The sequence below is a fragment of the Galendromus occidentalis genome, unplaced genomic scaffold, assembly GCF_000255335.2.
Source record: "Galendromus occidentalis unplaced genomic scaffold, Mocc_1.1 scf7180000077463, whole genome shotgun sequence".
NCBI classification, from domain to species: domain Eukaryota; kingdom Metazoa; phylum Arthropoda; class Arachnida; order Mesostigmata; family Phytoseiidae; genus Galendromus; species Galendromus occidentalis.
Window position 1 is genome coordinate 550,781 of NW_003805451.1, and position 15,394 is coordinate 566,174.

Consider the following 15,394-nt stretch of genomic DNA (forward strand, 5'->3'; position numbering starts at 1 on the left):
AGCTCGATGATTTTGTGAAAAGACTCTCAGGGGATCCTCCGTGAATTCCTCCAAAAACCCCACCACTCAGACCGGAGAGACTCTTGGGCCCCATTAAAGAAAGCAGGCGACACTGCCTCATTACTGCTGTGTATCACAAGTGGTTAAATTGTGATATTAATTAACCAAAGTGCATGGAAGCTTCTGAGTTACTACAGCGAAACATACTGCGGCATACCAGAATCGTGAGGGAGAACTTGAGCTCAGGGACATGGTGTTCTTGTCTCACTCGACGAGAATACGGTAACCGTATCGTGACCTCCTGTATTGGTTCTGGAGCCTATTATCGAGAGGAAAAAATCAAAGAAATCAGAAGGAGAATGGAACCGCTGTCGCGAGCCCTCCGAAGCGAGTCCGTCGCTTCGGAGAACTATTGGCTGCGCGACGCTTAGGTATATCTATCGAAAATAAGAAAAAAACAGAATCACGCTCCATGATGATAATATAATGATGCTGTACTTTTGTATCCCCCCATATCGAGGTCGGGTCCGGATTGACCTCGGTTTTTTTTACGATAGCGACTTGTGCGATTGAAATCTTGTGCGGAAGTGTCGAACGATGGCGAACATATCTAGCTGAGGATTACTTTTCGAGATCTTGTGTACGGAAAACTGATTGTGTATGTTATGGAAGGGTTCAGTTTTGACTCATCGAAGGGGAAAGTTTCATAAGTTTTCAATAAAACTTGAGAATGCCGAAGGAAAAGGACTCATCCACTCGTCGTGTCTGGAATTCCTCGTGGACGGCCGGATCGTCATCCTAGCCTCCTTTTCGGAAGTGCTTGATAGTTTTCTGCGAGAGGCACAGGAAAGTTCGTTGTTGGGGTGCCCGTCCATTAGAATATTACAGGAATTCTTTTCATGGAGGAGCGGTGTTCTCTGTGAGCAAAGATACGGGACGCTCCGATCGAGGCAAGAACTTGGACTGGATTTATTTCTTGCCTTCAACCATGATGATATGATATCCGAACTTGGTCTTCACGGGTGGGTCAGTATAGACAGGTTTATTACACGTAGAATTTGGCAGCTGAAATGCCGCATCTTGGAAAGGTCCTACCATAGATCCTCTTGTCATCCAGCCGAGGTCTCCGCCGTGCCGGGCCTATGGGGGCGAACAAAGATCAGCTCTCTCGATTTTCACAAATTACAGCGGAATCATCCCCCCATAGGGAATGCGAAAGCTTGGAGGAGTGACTTGGGGGTAGATGCATGACTCTCCGTGGAATGCTCACCTTGTCCTCAGAGAAGGCTGCGGCGACTTTATCGAACGATTCTCCGGCCTTGAGTTTCTCCATCGCTTCCAAACATTTCGACTGCTTCTCGCACAAAATGTGACGTACCTGAGAGGAACAATGAACGATTCACTCCCGGAGCCATCGCGGAAATGCATCGTCAACCATTTCCTTACCCATCCCCAAATTCCCCAGTCGCTCCCGCAAAAAATGAATTGTCAGCAAGAGCTCCGATCTTCGGAATTTACGCGCAGCGCTCGAGTTACTCGGAAGCAAAACAACCGCAACATGTTTCCGAGCATGCGGTCCTAAGCACCCCTTGTTTACGCCGATTTGAGCCGGCGCCGGAAGCTGGCAAGCGGTGCTCCGAGACAGAGATGAAGAAAATCTATGACGAATCACAAGAGATGGAAAATACCTAGGCCAGTTTCCGTTCGCCGAATGCGTTCGATAGTTGGCGGAGCTCACAGGAGAAGTCGAGAATCCGATCCGGTGAATCCCCTTTTATTGCGAATTGATTACCTTGACAGCTGTTCCGCCGGAGCCCCCTTCTCCTTCTTATCGTCCTTCTTCTCCCCACCGCCTTTGGCACCTCCACCTTTCTTCGGCGGCATCAGTCCACCACAGGGAGAAACTGGAATCCTACAAATAATAATTATTGTCGACAGCTTTGAAGCAGACGCGCTGTTTGGCTCTTTCTCCGCCGGAGGGATCCCTATGCTTATGGACGCATTCGAACGGCGCGCTCTACTCCGGCCGACGATGGTGTCTGAGAGATTCGCGCTCGACCTGCAGCTTGCAGTGCAGTCCGCGTCAGTCCACGAGCGTAAGGTGCGGAGTTCTCCGTGGGGACGATGTCGCTCGGACGAGATACGAAAAACGAACTATTCGATGAAGGAAGCCAAACTCGGATCGGTGTGATTCAGGAAATCGGCATGAAGAATCCGGTCAACCAACTTTAATTTATTCAACATCCGCGGCTACATGCATATTCTTCAACATATATTCTAGAATCGTCGATTGCTGCTCTAGTTTCTGTAGCCGTTCCAAATGTCTCTCCGAGTACACAAGGAGTCCCGCACAGTGCTCGTGCAGGTCTTTCCATCGTTCCAAGAGAGCCGTTGGTTTTTGCGAAGTCAAGAGCAGCCTACAAATGGCCTGCGCTGCGTGGCAATGCTTGGCGTTAGTATTCCAAGTCGCACAAAAACCTAATAGCGTGTTCTCCTGGAACGCTTCGAGGCCATGCAGGGCTTTCTCTAGCTTCGAGGAGGCTTGGTCTTCATAGAGAATAGCTTTGACGATGTTCAACGTCCGCTGCGGATGTTCGAGATTTAGCGCGAGCTTCAGCGCCTTCGACCATTTCTTGTCCTGGATGAAGTTGAGGAGAGTCTGTTCCTCAAGAATAAGTTTCTCACGGAGTTCCATCGCCGCTTCTTTCTCCTCCTCCGTCACGTCCTTCCAGACACTGATCGTTGCGTCGGCCGCACCGGTCACGAAAGTCATCTCGTCCGCGGTCGCAGTCAGGGCCCAGATCCTGCCCTCGTGCCCGTCGAAGGTCCCCGCGCAATCGTTCGTCTTCATGTTCCAGAGCTTGAGATTGCCGTCGGCTCCGGCGGTGAGCAGCTGCTGGCTTCTACTGACAAACATCACTCGGAGCACAGAGCACTCGTGACCTTCAAAGGTTCTCAGGCAGGAGAAATCGTCGATACTCCAAATCTTCACCGTGGTGTCCGTGGACGACGAGGCGAGAATCGGTTCCTCGGACGAGAATTTCACGCACCAGACTCCTCTACGATGACCTCTGAAAGCTCCGAGTTCCGACAGATCCGCCGCTCTCCACAACTTCGCGGTTTTGTCCTGGGAACCGGTGGCCACCAGCTGGTTGTTCGAGCTAGTATCGATAGACATGATGTCTTTCTCGTGAGCCCTGACCGTGTATTGACAGGAGATCGAATTATTATCGAGGTTGTAGCTCCAGAGTTTCAGGGTCTTGTCTTCACCGCCGGAGAAGATCTGGATGTTGCCTTTGACGTCGGCCTTCAGCTTCGAAACTGCGACGGCTCCGACCGAATGCGTGTGTCCGCTTCCCTTACTCAAGCATTTCATTTCATTCTCCTGACAGCCCCAGACCCGGATATCTTGATCTTTGCTCCCGGAAACGAGCAGATTCGGATAAGACCCCGCTACAGCTGCGCAGAGGACAATGTCGGAGTGTCCCTTGAGAAGCGACGTGTGGCCTGTTGTTCTGTTGAGGACTCTTATCAGCGGGGAATTCGAGCAGATTGCGAGGAGCTCGGCAGCCGGTCCCAGGAGAACGAGGTCGAGTATCTGATCATAGTTCCCGGTGAGGCGTTTCGTGGGCTCGAAATCTTCGGCATCATAGAGTACGATATTCTGCTCGTAGGTCACGACGGCGAAGGAACCGATCTCTCGGTTGAACATTCCCTTCACAACGACGGTGTCGGTTTCTGAGGCCAGGACGGCGGCTTTCTCCTCGACTTGTTCTTTTACGCATTTACCGCTCGCGATGTGCCATACTTTCAGGACGCCTTTGTTGCCGACAGTGACGAAATGCCCTTCTGCGAAACCAGCGTCTTCTGTTCTCAAAAGCATGAGGCTCTCAACGTTCTCAAATACGGGAATGCTTCGGATCTCCTGATGTTTTTCAATGTCCCAGACAACGACGACCTTGTCTCTGGATGACGTCAAGGCGACCTTCGAGTCCACAAACTGGAGATCCGTGATGACCGAGGTGTGAGCCTCCAATTGTTGCTCCAACCGAGAGTCCTTCAGATTCCAGCAGAAAAGCGTTCCGCTGTGGGTAGTCGCTCCGTACAATAAATGTTTCGTTGGATGGAAGCGCAGCATGGTGAAGGTCCCAGATGCGCCTTTAAGGTTATGCGTGCAATACTTGGATACGACATCCCAAACTTTCAGGGCACCATCTGCACTTCCGGACGCTAACATCCGATTGTCCACGTCGAACTCGAGCTTCAGGACCGGTGTTTTGAACATGGTCCTCCAGCTCCGACGGACCTCGGTGCCGGACTCCTGCCAATTGAATTGTCGCAGGAGATCATTTTTTGAGGCGACTATCAGTATAGTGTTGTCTGGAGACAGGGACAACGCGGTCACCGTCTCTTCCTCACCGAGTCGAAAAACCGAGTCGACCAGCCCATCTCCGACATTGACGAGATTCACCGCCGATCCAGACTGACAAAAAAGTTTTTCTCCATTCGATGTCCACAAAACATCGCCCCCGGCGTAGAAAGCGTTGATCTGGCGTTCGACTTTGAGCACTTCTTTCATGTTGTCAACTTGACATCACTGATCCTCGAGAAGTATCGCAGAGTTTCCCCCAACTTGCGCGGCCACACTATTGTTGATCAATGTTGAGAAGGAGAAACCAAAACAAAGCGAGCACGTGCCACTGGGGACGACAGACACAGAGGGGGAGGTACTACCAGACGGAGCTTGCGATGACAGTGATGATCTCTGCTGGAGAAAAGAGAAAGTTCCTGAGGCTCTGAGCTTTCCACGATTTTCCGAATTATAGCGGTTGGGGGCGAATGATAGATTGCAGCTCCTTACAGTCCTCGAGATTGTCAACAGTGATAATCCTCGGACCCTCGACCTGTCACAGTCCCCGGGGAAATTGCGGGAAACACATGTTGTCGGGCATTTCACACGATTCCTAAGAAATGCCGTCAATTGTGAATGATTATGGGTTCTACTGGGAGATATGAGTCCAGCCGAGCGGGATTCTGCGCGACAGGTGTAGCGGATTCTGGAATATTCATTCAAGGAGTACCGAATGCAATGATATCTTAATCTGAGGAATCGTTGACGTCTGGACGAGAACGGTCCGCCCCAGTTCACAGTTTTCAGTGGCCTCCGAGGATTTCTAGCACTCGTTCGGACCCTGAATTCGGCTCTTGACGCGCGATGCCGCTGTTCTAGATCGACAGCTTGCTTAGCAAAAATATCCTGAGGTCCTGATCACCACATGCGACTGGGATAGAGTCTGCATCACCGTCATGAGTGCGCGATTAGCATTCGGACTCTGCATCGCAGAAGAACAATGGATGAATTCAAGAGATCTGATTGTCTAAGAAGAGACCAAGCCTTCGGTGATTCCTCACCGCTGAAGAACTCTCGTTTCCGCGAAAAGATCAAGAATTGCTTAAAGCTTCCGAATTCTGAAAATCATAAAGCAAAGATCATCTACATGATCGATCTGTTGAGCATTGGGGGGTAGACGACTTCTCTGGCACCTTCCCGAGGTATTTCGCAGCGACCCTACCCTCCGCAGGAGGTTTCTATCCGCAATTCGCATGCTCAGATATAGTGTATCCCATGAGGCACACAGTCTCCGTGCTCCCGCGCGTCTCGGAGTTCGCTTCTCTTCGCTGATTGTTTCAGGAGGTATCCATGTGTTCGTGAATGCATTCTGCGGGCGCACTTCCATTGTAGCAGTTTCGGAGAGAAAGTCTGAGATTTTCTCAGTCAACTCCCACACAACGCCGGTCCAGCATTCATCTTTGCTCTTCATCTCCCGAGTCGGGGATTGAGTACCTGCCGCGATTTCGCTGCGGGAGCGATGCGAGTCCAAGGCATGCTCATCTCACCGTATGCGAACCTTCGAGAGTTGCGCTTACGATCTCCTGATAACGGCACACATGCGTTTGTGTAAGGCTGATTCGACTGGTCTGCTAGAAGCTGTGCGGTGTGCACATAGACAATTGGAATTGCAAGGGAAGTAATTTCTCTTGGTCCTTCCTGCCGGATGTGGTATTCTTCGTACAGTTTGTGAAGAGGCCGCGAAGCTCTCACTTCAGACCTCCTCTCCACGTCTTCAGCTCTTGGAGGTAAGCGGTGGCACGTCAGCAGATCTGACAGTCTGTGGTTTGGTTAAGATAAGTGGTCAGCCAAGAGTGTCCTCTTTCGATCGAGACATGGGCGACGAGGCAAAAGGACGTGAGTTCTTACAACGGAATGAGTGTCTGACTGCTGTGCCTCGGGAAAACTTGAGCCCCGAACCGGGAAGAATGTTGCCTCGATCCTGTTTTCTATCCTTCCTCTGAGCTCTCGGCGGACGATGGTCGACGGAGTTTTCTAGTTTCGACCAACGCCAATAGCTCCGAGTGTACCCTCGGTGAATTCTCGAACTGTGTCGTGGAGCGGAGCTGTCTCGATACCTTCGAGCAAGGGCGAGATTCCAGAGTTCCGATAGTGACGGAGCGTTCAGCGATCGAACGTCACTTCCTTCCGTCAGAGAATTCGAACACGTTGAGCAGTAACGCTCCTTCCTTTACAGAGATGTTTCACACGGGTCTGTTGGTCATCGCGACCCCGATCCGTCAAATCCTCAAGAATGTGGCTCCGTTCCTGCGCGAAGCCCGGCAAGTCGTGGACCAGACCCTCTACATCCGCCTCGAACCCGGATACCAGTGGCCCCTGAAGAGAACCGCATTCACTCTCGGCGAAATTTCGCAGTTACGCAGTCTCATTCCCAGAATATACGGAGAGGTGAGTACCGGTTGCCATGCGTAGACACGACCCCCGGCGAAGACTCGGCGTTCAGAGTTCCATGCCCCGAGCATCTGGTGACTGGTGACCCGGATTTCTTAGGGTCACCTCGGCATTCACCTGCCCCTTGTTGGCCTCTCCGTACTGTTTACCGTAAGCGCTTCTGACATTATTTTTTCCCGCAGGCAGCGAGAGAGTGCAGTCACCTCGACGTCCGAGTGCTTCAAGGATTCCTGAAGAACGTCGAGCTTCGAGAAACACATCTGAACAACAGCGTGGAAGTCGTGCTAGCTCAGAGCGGTTTCCGTGAGTTTTCTAGGTTCACTGAGGAGTGTTTGTTCCTTGTTCTCTATCCCACGAAGTATTCGAGGGGGTCCTCCTCCGGCTCACCCTCCTCATCGCAGCATGGAATGCCTGATATCTAAAGTGGATGTTTGTTCGTAGATCATGTCGAAGACTACGTGAAGGAAAACTTCGCCATCTGTCCGAAAATTCATTTTTTGCCGTCGACGACCTTGGAGTCCGACGACGATCAGCCGGAGACGAGCTCAAATTCCGCCAGCTTCAAGAGCGTGTGTTTGGGAGGAACTTTCGACAGGTTGCATCTCGGACACAAGGTTCTCCTGAGTTCCGCGGTAGCAAGAGCGACGGAAAAATTAGTGGTCGGAGTTACCGATGGCGACATGATAAAAAGTAGGTTAGCAAGATCAATCAATGTCATTGCCTGCTCCGGTTCTGATCGTCTATTCGGATAATAATCCTCTGGATTCTGGATCATATATTCATGTTCATTCATGTTCCTTCCTTCCAGACAAGCTCCTGTGGGAGTTAATTGAACCCCTGGAGGTCAGAATCGACGCCTTAAAGAAATGTCTGCGGGATATGGACCCAACTTTGAATTATGACGTCACCCCGATTTACGATCCCTACGGGCCAACAATTCAAGATCCCAGTCTGGAATGCTTGTATGTCTCGGATGAGACGATCAAGGGCGGCCACAAGGTCAACGAGGAACGCGCGAAGAAGGTAATTGCTACTATAGGTCTCAAACAATTTCCTAGATACTTTCCATCGTGAATACCATTATGACGATGGCCGACGTTCTCCTCAGAATTTCCCCGCGATGGCGCTATTTAACGTGTCCTTGCTGCCAAACCACAACAAGCTCGAGAAATTCATGGACGACAAAATCTCGTCTTCCTCGCAACGCATCGCACTACTCGGCAGAATTCTCCGAGAGCCGAGCCCCAACCCGAATATTCCGCCATCACCCTTCGTTATTGGACTCACGGGAGGTATCTGCACGGGTAAAACGCACATCACGAAAACGCTGGAGACTTTGGGAGCTTCTTGCATCTCCGCGGATCTCCTCGGTCACGAAACGTACAAACCTGGCACGGCTCTGAACCAGAAGCTCGTCGATACTTTCGGGGCAAGCGTTCGCGCGGAGGACGGGAGCATCAACCGAAGGGCGCTCGGAGCGATCATTTTCGCGGACGCGAAGAAGCGAGAGCAATTGAACGGACTCGTGTGGCCCGAGATTGAGCGATTGATCCGGCAGAAGGTTTGTGCTTGCTCGAAGTTCGTTCACCGCCAGCGGGAGATCTGAAATCATGGAGGATATGCTCATGTAGATACCAGGGACAAAATTTTAATTCGTGTTCGGTTCCAGATTGAGGAAGCTGGTCGGGCTGGAGCGAGAATTGTGGTAATAGAAGCTGCTCTGCTCTTTGAGGGAGGCTGGGATCGTCTGACTCACATGGTTTGGTATTCGCTCATTTCGGAAAAGGAAGCGATTTGTCGTGTCACGGAGAGGGATCATTGTGATCATGAACTTGCCCTGAAGAAAATCCGCTCGCAGAAACCGGCGAAAATGTTCATTGAGAAAGCGCACATTGTTTTATCGTCGATGTGGGAGAAAGAAGTGACGCAACAGCAAGTTCGTCGAGCATTTGAGGCAATCCAGAAGTACGTCCGTTGAATGGCTATTTTTTTTATTGAGCGCGGATTCCGAATATCTCGAGCGACTACGCAGTTCGCAGGGGAGATGACTCGGTGTAGATTAATGCTGCGATCTTATACGGATCCGGTCTCTGTGTCTCGCGACCAGAGCTCCATTCGAGACACAACTGATTTAGAGACACTTTTTATAGATATCCCTGATGGTTTGTTCTTCTACACCATAACCCTATGGTCTTTCACCAGTAACATTGGTGGTACCACCGAAAAATGCTATATCTGACTGCATCTATGAGAACTGGCTTTTCGTCTTCATGCTTTGTATAAATCATATTTTTTCGAAACCTTCTCAATACCTAGAGAAATAAAGCGCCCTCTGGGACCAGACCTGCTCTGGATCGTCTTCTCTTTGAACGGAAAGTTCGCGAGACTCAAAGGACCTCCCTGAAGCAGATCATCAGTGTGGATAAGCGGATGCAGGTATCTGCTCCCTTGAGCAGAAGCACAGACAATTTGAAGGCATCACATTCTCCATTTCCAATATCCACAGATTCTCTCCTAAACTGTGGATGGAACTAACGCAGTGTTGAATGTTGAGCAGCCGCCCCTTGTGCGAAGAGAGCTGTCTCAGGTAGCTGTGGTCCGCTTACATGGCTCGACTCGGCATGCAGCGGTTAGGAAGACTCGATTATCATCATCTTGATCCATGATATATTTCGAGCTCTAGCTTTTTGTCAGCTCCATTGATTTACTTATATCATACTCACAATCAGTCATATCTCGTTATGTATGTCATAAGAGCTACTCTCTCAGCGCAGAGCTTAGCCCTAGCTTATGGCATGGTGGCATGAGGAAGCCACTGAGCCGCAGAAACCACATACATACCTATGTACCTCTGACGAGCTAGAGATTGATTGTGGTCGGCTCACCCATTCGCGGAGAGCTCTCGGTGACCAGAGTATGGCATCTGTGCGTCGTTGTTCGTGGTACAGGAGACCCATTCCCATAGGGGAACATCAGAAAATTCGAGGAGTCGGGTCTGGAGCTCGATAAGTGCCCGGAAGGAATGCATCAAGGGAATGGAGGCTTCTCGCGGTCTCCGGTTTCAGGGAGGAACGCGGTGTCGATCTCGCCAGCACCGAATGAGCTCCGATAGTAAGTGAAGGATCGAGCGTGTGAAATTCAGCACGTCAGAGGGAGTATTGAACACACGATCGCTGGTCGGAGCAGGGCATGATTGAATACTCGAGGAATTGCGCGCCCGGGGCAAGAGCAACGAAATGAGGAAACCTCGAAATATGTCCAGTTTGGCGGTCGAGATCGCTTCTCCTGGGCCGTCCGGCTGATGAAATGAACCGCTTAGGTTCCGAAGCTTCGCGATGCTTCAGCTGTCGATCCGTATCCTCGGATTTGTCGGAGTTGTGCCCGGATCACGTATTGCAATCAGTCTCTTCATGTGGGAAATCAGTGCTGCCACCACGCTGAGAGCGGAGTTCTGTGTTGCTCTTAGGAAGGGGGGATTTCGAGGGGGGATAGCCAGGTTCGGTGGCATCATTTCTGATCGGAATCGCCTATGGCGTTCTGTCCGATTGACCTCTAACATCGACGGTCGTGGAACCGTTTGTGTCGTTCCCCCAGACTGACTCGAGGCAACACATCATTCATGTAGCAACTCCGCTCAACCCTCTTCTGAACCGGCTTGGGCCATCTGTGAACTGTCGTGATCCTGAATGATCCCATGAGATCAGCCTAAAGATCTTATCCAGGTGTATCCCATCGCGGGTGTGAATATCAGAATCGGGAAGCTGTGGACGGGACCGCCCGGGGCCGCACAAACTGACAGTAAAGATCATCAATCTCATTGTATACACTCTCCCATCGACAGATTCCATTTTTGCGCAATTTTACCCCGCGTTCTTCTTGTACGTTGTGCCAATTGGTTTGACATATCTACTATTCTACGCTGTCCCAGGCATATTTACGAGCGTCCAAGAACACGTCGTACGCAGCCTACGAGCCGGATTGCCTTTGTTGTTGTTGGTACCGCCACCAACCACCATCATCACTCCTGTTCCACCGCAGCTCGTGGCGCTTAGCGCGTTGTGACGGTTTCATAACATAGGAACATTTTTCCTTCTTCTAGAAAGCGATCGCTTCAGTGAGACAAGATGCAGATTCTCATCCAGTACATGAAGAATACAAATATACCTCTCGAACAGAAAATTCGATTTTACGAAAGTCTCAAGGAACCTGGAATCGGAGTGCCGAAAGTGAGTGGAGTTATTTTGAGATTCACATTACCGGAGTCAGTCGCGTGAGTCTCCGAAAGACAACTGTGTTTGCTATCGAGACGGGATGCTCGGGCATTCTGGCGAATATCCCTCGAACATTGGAAAGATATCCAATGAGCTGATATTCCAGCGAAAGTTTACGGACTGGGTCGGGGCGGAATGGCGCCACTCACTCAGAGAGCAGACTTCTTCGACTACAGAGATTTCTTCGAGAAAGGAAGAACGAGTTCTCGAGATCTGGTATCTCAGATTTCGAGGGCTCGAACGGGCGATTGATCACAAGGTTTAATGAATGAGCGATTATGATAATATTAAAAGCGGAACTTACCGGCGGCGCTTACTTCCCTGACGTTTCCTGTATCTTCTTTCTGAAAAATTCGGTACCCCCTCCCCTGAATTAACGGCTCGAGACATATCGCGGTCTCCGGGGTTGGGGAGAATTACATAGCCGATAGCGATGAAGTCTTATGGCATGAGCTGCTTCGAGGGATCTCTACACCGGCTGGATCGGGATACCCAGATATTTAGGAGCACGCACCCCATGGTACTCGCAATGTCAATCTAACTTGACCGTCCTCCTCTTTCCAGCATCACTTGAATGAAATATGCCCATTGGTGAAAAATCTCCTAACCAACAAAGCTCGCCGCGTCGAAGGCCTCATACTCCTCGATCTGATTCTAGACAAAGTTCCAGATCAGATCTTCAGCGAGCATCTCGTCTTTTTTCTCAAGCAAATCATCGGAATGGTAAGCGGTGTCCATGGAGAGCTAGGCGGGGGTCAAGGGTATTTTCAAAGAAAATTATTCCATCCGTAATCCTATGAGATCAAATACCGACCCTTGTCGGGAGGATCCTGACCGGCTACTTCGGCTTTCAGTGTGCGAACGAGAGCCACGCTGAAACCTGCTTGGGAGTCCTGAACCGGCTGGTCATCAGGTGCAAGTCGATGCTCTACATGTTGCGTGACATCCGACACGAGGTTTTCCCTCAATTAATCCAACTGGTCACCCGAGAACTGGCCAAAGTCCCTGTCAGCTGTAGCTTGCTGTCTCTGACGCAGTCAGTTGTGTCTCTCTTCTCGAAATCTTGCGGCCCGAATCGCGAGCACATGGAGCGATTCCTCTTCAAGCAAATCGTCCAGGCCGAGCTGCTGAACAAGGCCACGTGTGAAGCTCTCGCCAGGACACTTGCTATGTTATCGACATGCGTTGCCGATCCTGAAACCCGACACGACGTTCAGACCTCGTATTTAGACGTCATGATCAGGAGTTGCCTACTCACCGAGAGGCTTCATAGTCAAACTCAAGACCGTCCCACCGAAGAATCCTTCCAAGGCACCATATATGGAATCACGGGGGAGACCGCGTTCCCGGACGGAGTGGATCATCTACAGGCGAAGTTGATCCTTTGGCGACGTCTCACGTTCCAATTGGAAGTTATCGGAGCTCTTCTGGAGTCGAATCTGTCGAAGAGCTTTTCAACTGAATCTCTCTTCAAGCTCTTGAATACGGTGCTCGTTTCCGGTGGACGCGATGAGCATCTCAGTTTCCTGCATCCGTCTCTGATTCTCAAGACCATGACCGTCTTACGGCAGCTGATCTGTCGTTTCGGTGATCAACTCATCCTGAAGAACCATCTCTTCATACCGATTTTCATGGATGCGCTTGACATCACGCTGTTGAACGCATCGGTTGATTTGAGTTTCATGCGAGCCTACATCTACGAGGCGATGAGTGACTGGTTGCAGAAGATACCGCCGTCTGCTTTCTACAGAAATCAGCCAGACTCGCTCATGAAAATTATCAAACTCTCGTGTGAGGACGTGACGAGCTACACGGGGCCGAATCAGGTCGTTCTGGTTTGCGCAGCGCTCAAACTCCAACGCGCCGTCGTATTGTCGTACGGTCACCGGGACAAGGATCACGTTCGCAACTTGCTCATGCAACTCATTCCTTACGCCATCGAGATGACCTTGCCGTTTAAAGGAGTTTTCTGCACGAGCCCCGCCTGTCGAAATCTAATCTACGAGCTACTCGTAGCGTTCTGCACAAACCCCAACACCACGCTCCTTCCGCCTTCGGCGGAGATTTGCAAGGTCGTGGCCGAGGGAATGAACGACGACGACCACCGTGTGCAGGAAACCTGTAGAGCTTCCTACAAGATAATCAGCGGCATCGTGAGTGTTCAGGCAGCTTGGCCCCTTTTTTATTCTGTCGAGATAATTTTGTCGATTTTCCCCAGAAGATTGTGGTTCCGATCTCAAGGAAGCCTACGGCATCTAACTAGGAGCTTGATCCTTCCAGATTAATCCCGTCGAGTGTGCATTCTCGACGAGTTACTCACACGCTCTCCACGAGCACAACCGAGAAATCAAACGTTTACAGTTGACTCGAGCGGAGCGGACGCGTCCGGTGGAGACGCAGACGATTGAGAGCTCACTCCGGGCACCGAAAACTTTCGAAAAGGCGACGAATACCGACGTTCCCAGCGTGCGGCAAGCCCAAATGGATGCAGCTATCCGTGCAATATCGCGACCAGGACCCAAAAGTCAAAAGGTGCGCGCGATTCTATCACGCCATTCGGGAAATTTCCATCCACTTCCAAATTTTTCATTAACACTGAGCTCACCCCGATCAGCCTGATAATAATTAATCGGTGCCTAATGAAATTTTTCTCCTCTCGTTCCTTCATTCCTCTCTCCTCCCCTTACCAGAGGAAACTCGGTGAAGCGCTTGGGAGGACGCAAATAGTGACGCCGTCGGACGAGGATGACGATGAGGAGAATCTCGATGAAGACGCCGAAGACATCGATGATGACGAAGATCTCGACGCGGAGGATGAAGAGGAGGCCTTCGGGGAAATGGAATGCGACGTAGAGATGCCGCTCGCGAAACGAAGTCGCATGATACCGATTCAGGAACACGCCAACGGTTCCGACGCAGCCGTGATCATTGCAGGTCAGTCTGAAATAATTATTTTCTCCCGCTCGGCTGCTGCCAGGCGAAGTCCACATCGAGACATTGTCTTAATCTCCGCACTCATTCCCATAACCGGATTCCGACTTGCAGACGACGACGACGATGACGACGTCGTCATCACGCGAGAAGGCCCATGCTCGTCGAGGGAGCCGGAACTCCGGGTCGGAGAGGGTGAACCCGAGGCTGATGACGACGATGAAGACGATGTCGAGCCATTTAGCTCAGACACCGCCGACAACAATCCAATCGGCCGAGGAGCTGCCGCGGACCGAGAGCGAGAAATAGTCGAAGAAGTCGACGAGAACGATGACGATTGTGATGAAGACATTGTCGAGGAGGGAGACGACGATGATGATGATGATGATGACGACGAGGACGACGACGATATGTGCGTCATAACCGGTGACCCCGCACCCGCCCGAGGTTCGTTGCTCACAATTCCGACCACAGGCCATTTCCGCATGCATTTGAAAATCGAGAATTCTAATCTTTAAATTGATTTTCCAGCCCAATTGAGAGGGAAAGTGAGCACAAGCAACGGAACTGACCCCGTGGGCGAGAACCCGAGTCCGGCGAAGGTTTTGGCCGTCCTGACCCCACTGGAGGACTCGAGAGAAAACGGCCAAGATGAATCCATCAAAGAAATCGCTCCCCAAGCCAAAGTAGACACAGATCCTTCGGACCCCGCCGTGATTATAGCTGGTGGGGGAGAGGTATGGAAAAGTCGAGTAGCTATGAGGGAACTTCTGGGATATCCAGATCGAAGACAAGAAAGACAACCTCAGGGTATCGCTTTGCAGCTTGGTTTTCCTCTCACGATCTCCATCTTTCTGGAAAACAGAGTTGGTCTGATATGGCTAATCATGAAATCGATTGGGGTATAACGACGTACTTTCTTTTCCCGATTCCCAGGAGATGATGGAAGCCGTCATCGTTCCAATCGGCGTCGACGATAATGACGTAGTCGAGGATTTGAAGAAATCAGCTGGCGTGGAGCTCGTCAAGGTGGCGGAAGCCTCGGCGGGGGAGGCATCCGAAGGAGCAGCCTAGGATATCGGTTTATTCGATCCTCTGTGACGGATGCTCGACCATTTTTTTTGTCAAGCTCCCAGGAAGGAACTGGGAAAGTATTCATTTGTAAAATACATCACTGAGAAAACAACGGTCGCACGTCATACTTTAATCCGTTTTGAAGTATCGTTCGCAGCCTATCTCAGGCGAAACACGGATGCGACTGTGACTGTCTCTGTATAAATCGTCGCCCAAGACTCCTGCTGTGCTGTAGGGAAGCTTCGTCTTAGTGGGCTGCACATCCCGTCAAGCAATCAAGACTCACCCTCATCCAGGAGAGTAGTTCAATCAGCTA

The 15,394-nt window shown here is 50.9% G+C and overlaps 4 protein-coding genes across 4 annotated transcripts; 2 read left to right on the plus strand and 2 right to left on the minus strand.

Moving 5' to 3' along the window:
- Nucleotides 1–958: 958 nt before the first annotated feature.
- LOC100902216 (peptidyl-prolyl cis-trans isomerase NIMA-interacting 4) lies at nt 959–1,884 on the minus strand. The gene is given in 4 exon segments (XM_003744238.2): nt 959–1,140; nt 1,271–1,378; nt 1,793–1,812; nt 1,815–1,884. Coding segments are annotated over 4 exon segments (369 nt in total). The 3' UTR covers nt 959–969.
- Nucleotides 1,885–2,233: 349 nt separating this feature from the next.
- On the minus strand, nt 2,234–4,579 carry LOC100906070 (transducin beta-like protein 3). Its single transcript, XM_003744265.1, has one exon. It carries the CDS (start codon nt 4,577–4,579, stop codon nt 2,234–2,236), a length of 2,346 nt encoding a protein of 781 aa, XP_003744313.1.
- Nucleotides 4,580–6,589: 2,010 nt separating this feature from the next.
- Nucleotides 6,590–9,142, plus strand: LOC100902358 (bifunctional coenzyme A synthase). Its single transcript, XM_003744239.2, has 6 exons — nt 6,590–6,799; nt 6,985–7,105; nt 7,244–7,492; nt 7,611–7,825; nt 7,911–8,363; nt 8,472–9,142. The coding sequence occupies exons 1-6, from the start codon at nt 6,590–6,592 to the stop codon at nt 8,778–8,780; spliced, it is 1,557 nt and encodes a 518-aa protein (XP_003744287.1). The 3' UTR covers nt 8,781–9,142.
- A 1,784-nt stretch (nt 9,143–10,926) lies between these two features.
- Nucleotides 10,927–15,078, plus strand: LOC100906216 (uncharacterized). The gene is made up of 8 exons (XM_018639880.1): nt 10,927–11,028; nt 11,638–11,796; nt 11,928–13,226; nt 13,354–13,605; nt 13,764–14,007; nt 14,119–14,451; nt 14,536–14,741; nt 14,941–15,078. The coding sequence occupies exons 1-8, from the start codon at nt 10,927–10,929 to the stop codon at nt 15,076–15,078; spliced, it is 2,733 nt and encodes a 910-aa protein (XP_018495396.1).
- Nucleotides 15,079–15,394: the final 316 nt, after the last annotated feature.